Source organism: Morone saxatilis, unplaced genomic scaffold (genome assembly GCF_004916995.1).
Source record: "Morone saxatilis isolate NCDOM2014 unplaced genomic scaffold, NCSU_SB_2.0 Contig3, whole genome shotgun sequence".
Taxonomy (NCBI): domain Eukaryota; kingdom Metazoa; phylum Chordata; class Actinopteri; family Moronidae; genus Morone; species Morone saxatilis.
Window position 1 is genome coordinate 3,552,371 of NW_023339873.1, and position 6,020 is coordinate 3,558,390.

The window sequence follows — 6,020 nt, forward strand, 5'->3', positions numbered from 1 at the left end:
CAGTTGAGGCTGAAGCCAAGATGAAACGACCAAACTGGACATTTCCCAAATTTTCATTTTCAAGGACAGGTGGTAAAAGCCCTGATGTTGATGTCAACCTTGAAACACCCAAAGTTGATGTTACATCACCCGAGGCCAAAGCAGACATCTGTCTACCAGATGTTGAAGTCCAAGGACCCTCTGGGTCAATGGAAGAGCCACCTGCTACAGAACTTGATGCAAACTTGAAAAAGACAAAATTTTCACTTCCCAAATTTTCTTTTTCAAAGTCAAGTGTTAAAGAGCCTGAAGTCAGTGCCGAGCTCCCACATGTTGACGTTTCTCTTCCAGAGGGAGAAGTGAAAGTCAAACAACCTGAAATGGAAATTAAAGCTCCTGAGCTTGAAGCTGAACATGATGGGCAAGGAAGCAAGTTTAAATTGCCAAAGTTTGGCATCACACTACCAAAAGCAATAGGTCCTGAAGGAGATTTATCACAGAAAGATGTAGCCATCACACTGCCAGAAGTCAAAGCAGAGGTAAAAGTCCCTGAAACTGGAGTCAAATCTTCAGCTAGTGTTGAAATTAAAGCTGGAGAGACTGAAACTAAGTCAAAAGATGTTGGAGGATCACCATCAAAATTTAAAAAACCAACAATTAAAATGCCGAAAATTGGAGGTGCTACCCATGATGTCACAGTAGAAGCACCTGAACTTAAGGAGGATGTTTCTGTCAACATCAAAGGTCTAAGTGTTGATATTAAAACGGATGTGTCCAAAGCAGCAACAACAGATACTGAAACACCAAAGACTGAGACTGACACTGCAAGTCTTGGCTCTCCAAGTAAATTCAAACTACCATCATTTAAAATGCCAAAGCTGAGTTTCTCAAGACCCAAACCTGAAGATGGATATTCCCCTGTTGAAACTGAATACAAAGAAGATAAGCTGGAAATGGAAGTTGAGCCGAAAGGAGAGATTAAATCACCCAAAATGACTCTGACGTCATTTGGTGAGATCCTCAAGAATATTGACGTTGAATTTGATGTTTCAAAAAATCTTGAAACCTCAAAGGAAGTTCATGAACGAGATGAACCCAGTGAAAAGCAATTAGAGGCAAAGGAAAAGGAAACAAATACCAAGCAAGATACTACCAAAAGTCCTGAGAAGACAGGTTGGTTTAAATTCCCCAAGTTTGGACTGTCTTCCCCATCAGAACCTGCCAAGATATCTGAAAAAGACCGGCAGAAGGATGAGAAGAGCCCTGTAGCTGAATCGGTGGATGAGGAAATAAGCCCCACCTGTTCTGTCCAGTCGTCAGATGCCTTTGCTGATATTAGCTCTGCAATGACAAGTGAGCATCTTGGCCTGTCCTTATCTTCTCCAACCAAGGTAACTGTCAAATACTCTGACCCTAACACTGCTACAGGGCTTGGAGAGATGCACGGGAACATCATTACTTCCACCACAAGGAGTGAGCTGATCTCGGTTGAACCCAACTTGCCTGAGAAAATCACCATTCTGTCATCTGGAGTTTCATCTTCATCGGAAGACACGCTCAGACTGGAATCTGGAAAGATACACGTCATTACATCAAATATACAAGCAACCCCAGAATCGCTGCATGCAAAGCTACTAACTGCTGTCCAAGTCCAACCAGCTGGAGGCCTTCACCTACAATCAGAGGCTAACGAATCGGCATCATGGACTGTCGAAGACTCACAAGGCAGCAAGAGAACAGTCATTGAGAGGCATGTAGTTAGGGAAACATCAAGTGAAAGAAGTGAAGGCAAAGAAACAATTGTCATAACTAAACAAATTACACATATGTTTGACTCTTCTGAGCCCATCTCAGGCGACACAGCGTCATCCATTCAACGACTGAGAGACTCTGTGCACTCTGAGAAAATGAAGTTCTTTGATGGAGCTAAAAAGTGAAATAACTTGATGTAAATTATGTCTAAAGATACAATCCCTTAATTTCCAGCCTCAGTGGCCAGTGGGTTCCCAATTTTACTGTGCATAAGTCGTGTGATAGAAGGGTGAGATAGACAACAGGTTAGCAACTGGAAAAGATCATTAGCAAGTTAAGCTTACCAATCACAGGAGAGGGTTTGAGAGATCTGGTGTTAACTGGTGCTAACTTCAATCTCTGGTTGCATGTTCACCTGTAAAAGATGGATTTATGTATTTCACACTGTGATTAAGTTATTAATAAGCTATATAACTCAGTGCCCTTAATGACAGGGGCTTCACCAAATATCTTTTGCTTATTATGGTGCAGAACTACATTAAGCCATGTGTTTTGCTTATCAAAAACAACTTTGTTGTTTGATAGTTTTTAATGCACAAGACTGATCCAACTCACTTGTGCTCCTATTTGCCGGATGATAATCACCAGTGCATTTGATTTAAAAAAATACTGTTGCAAAAATCAATCAATGTTACTGACATTCCAAAATATGTTTACAATAATTTAACTGTAAAGTTGACAATAGAGAACACCTACAATTACACTATTGCAGTATATGATGGGATATATGTACATGTATCACTAAGATATTCTTATTGCTGTAGCTAAAATGTAAAGAAATGATAGCAATGCAAAGCTGAAACAAAAACGCTTCCGATCAAACACAGCGAGTGTACTGCTGCAACTATATTTTTTAGTAATATTTTGCTTAAAACCTAATTTGCTGCAGTAAAAATATATCAATAGTATGTTTCAATATTATTGTACAAAGTGGGAATATTAAAGTGGCTGTGTAAATAGCTTTTAATGATCTATGGAGTTTTATTTGATCACTGCTCCTCTTTGAAATCTGACTCAACCTGTTTGCAAAGTTATATACAATAAATAAATATTATTATATGCAAAACCTGTGGCTAAAGCTGATGACTTATGTTCTGTAATCCAGGTTCAACCCTGATGTTTTTCCTGTTTATTCTGTTTCATTTGATTTACTGAAATAGGTCACCAATTTAAATGAACACACCTTTTTAATGCTCTCAGATTTGGTCAAAGTGGGCTGAGTGAGTATTGGAAAATTCTTTTTCACATATAAAATGAATATTATTCTGTAGTAGCTAAAATCAGAAGACATTTCTTAGAAATAACTAACTTACACAATGTCCTGGGAAGCATTAATATATATATGTATTTGCACACTAGAGGGAGACACAGCTCACAAATATATAGTTACTATTATTGTGTTCTTATGATAAAATAAACGGTTAGATAAAGCGAACTACCCGTATAACACACAGTGAAATCTCTTTAAGCTATATATAATATCTAAATCTAGCTATAATGACAAAAAGCAGCATTTCTCCTTGATATGGAGCTTTATTGCTGTTTAATATTTACAGAACCTTTCACTAACTTTACTTAAATGTTATAACATGGAATAAATAAACCCTACACAAAGAGTTTTAGCGGTTTAAAGTGTGACAAGTTACCTGAGAAATCCAGCTAACAATATTAGCAAATATAAAATCATCAACGGCTGGTCATTCACTACTAATAAGGAGCTGCCTTCAGGTGCTCCTGGTAAATTCCAATTTCGAGGATAACCGATTCCTCTGATGGGTTGCATAGGTGATTAAAGGTGAATAAATTCAGAGCTTAATCACACAGTTAGCATAATTTGGCCTTGTAATACCACAGTGCATCTGATATAGACCTATTGTAGATGAGCTTTCCTTCCAGTTAAAGGCAGAACTTGTGAACAAAACAAAATAATAAAACCTACTCACACTCCCAAAATAAATAAATTAATACAATTAAATAGGTTGTTTGCGAAATAGCTTTTCTGTAAAATAAATCTAACGTTTGATTAAACCATAACAAAACCTTACAGGTAACACAGTAATACATGCAATAATTATCCTATAAGTCATTTCCACTTAAAAGTAGCCTCAATTAAGAATAGATCACATTTATTTAAAAGGGTTATAGGCTCTAATCTGAAGTCTCCTTAATACACTAAACGCAGAAAGCATGTGGACACTTGGATAAAAAATATGAACACCTGGAAAATGACACCCATATGTAATCTTGTTCTAACAATTAAACTGCAATCTACAGCACATGAGAGACACACACGGACTAATATAAATATCACAGTATGCTGTAGCAATACAATACTCTCTAACCACCAAAAGTGGACAAAAGTATAAATGTCAGGGTGTCCACATACTTTTTTTTAAAGCTCTTTAGTTTGTTATGTCGTAATCCCGACACTCCCTGAACGCAGCACCGGTCCCGCTCCACTGCGCAGCCTCTGAACACTTTAATGCGAGCGGCAACTTCACCGGGAGCCTCGCGCGCCCCACCGCCTGTCGCCCACAACAGCCCGCATCATCATCACCATCATCATCATCACCACCATCATCATCATCATCCTCCTCATCATCAGCATCAGCAGCATCAGTGTGATGAAGCAGCGGAGGACGGAGACCTTCCTGCTCTGAGACACTGGATCAGCGCGCAGACAGGTATGGAGCGTTTATCCGCCTTTTTAACCACTCTGGAAACAACCAGACCAACGTTTTCTTCATCTCAAACACTCATTTATTCCTTTTATTCCTTTTTTTTTTGTTTCTTTATAAAAGTAACTGATCAGTTTAAGAATTTAAACTGCACCTTTTGAGGTTTTTTTGAGGGGATTTTTATTTTTTTAAAAAATGCTTCACCTTGTGGATTTTGTGCACTGGTGAAGCTCTGTGTGTGGGATTGTGGGCAGAAAGGCACTGATCAGCCTGTGTTATAAGTGTAGGTGTAGCAGAAGCTGTGTTTTATACACCGGTATTTAAATCTATTAATAGTTCCTGTTACCTGCAGTAAAACCGGCTACCTGTTGTGTAAAGCATGCAGGTAAAAGCTCCAAACCTGCACAGCTCAGACATTTAGTATTTATATTGTGAATGTATCAGGATGCATTAAACTTAAGTTTCTGTGCATCTGAGTCAAAAAATAGAACAGGAAATGTGAATTAGGGCAACAAAAAACACAGGAGAAATGAAATTAAAGCAGCAGAAATAGAGCAGTGGGCTGTTTGGTAAGTAAAGAAGAATCTCCCTATATTTGGCCATGGATTGAATTGTCTTTTTTATGTCCTTGGGCTGTAAAAACTTACTGGATTTATCTGAAGAACCTGCATTTGAGGAGGTTGCTGGCTCTGATTTAGTAGCAGAAATGTGGGAAAAAATAAAAATGTTTTAAGAGCAGCCAGAGCGATAAGAGAAGAGAGAGTCAACATCCCATCAATGTATCTGCACGAATGAAATAGTGGAATTAAACTGAGCCGTCGCCCCTTTAACTGGACCGTCTCCACCGTGATGAATCTCACGATGGACAGAAGAGAGGAGGAATTTTAATCCGCGAGGTCACACCAGATGCACATCTTTTTATCCGAGAGGCAAACAGTAAGGATGGAGGATGAGACACTGGCTGTGAGATGAATTGTTTTCTGGCGATGTGGGTGTGTTTCAAGTGGAAATAAGATTTATTTTATTTTCAAAACTAGTAGGTGCAAGCATCTGGCTTCGATCTCAAGTCTGCGATTCAACATCAGCAGCACATCAAGGTTCTCCTGTGGGCTGCAACTCATTAACAATTAATCTGCCAGTCATTTATTAGTCTATAAAATCAGACAAGTAGAGACAAGTGACAGTTAAAATGTCCTGAAATTCAACATGATGTCCTCGGATCTTTCGTTTAATCTGAAATATTGAGATTATTATCAATAAAACAAAGCAAAAATCAATCTTTAATCTATTAATTGACTAATTGTAGTAAATAACTCCAAACAATTGCTGGTTGCAGCTTGTGACAATGTGAAGAATACACTTTAGTTTTCTGACAGTGAATAACACAAAAAAAAGGCATTTTTAAGACACTGGGTTGAATTCTTGCATTGGGGGAACAGTTCAGTACTTAAACATATAATCTGTGACATGTCCTCATTAAACAGTGTATAAACTCTGGCTCTATGTTCTATATGTTGAGTTGAGTTTTTACAGTATCCCAAATGTTTCCAA

The 6,020-nt window shown here is 38.2% G+C and overlaps 2 protein-coding genes across 2 annotated transcripts in view; both read left to right on the plus strand.

The window, feature by feature from the left end:
• Positions 1 to 2,720, plus strand: part of LOC118336879 (neuroblast differentiation-associated protein AHNAK) — a 14,099-nt gene extending 11,379 nt beyond the window's left edge. The window contains 1 exon segment of the mRNA XM_035673638.1: positions 270 to 2,720. Coding sequence (XP_035529531.1) covers positions 270 to 1,916 — 1,647 coding nt within the window. The 3' untranslated portion in view covers positions 1,917 to 2,720.
• Positions 2,721 to 4,285: 1,565 nt separating this feature from the next.
• Positions 4,286 to 6,020, plus strand: part of si:ch73-49p17.1 (protein LBH) — an 11,484-nt gene continuing 9,749 nt past the window's right edge. The window contains exon 1 of the mRNA XM_035674205.1: positions 4,286 to 4,475. The gene's annotated coding sequence lies outside the window, so the exon portion shown is untranslated. The remainder of the gene's footprint in view (positions 4,476 to 6,020) is intronic.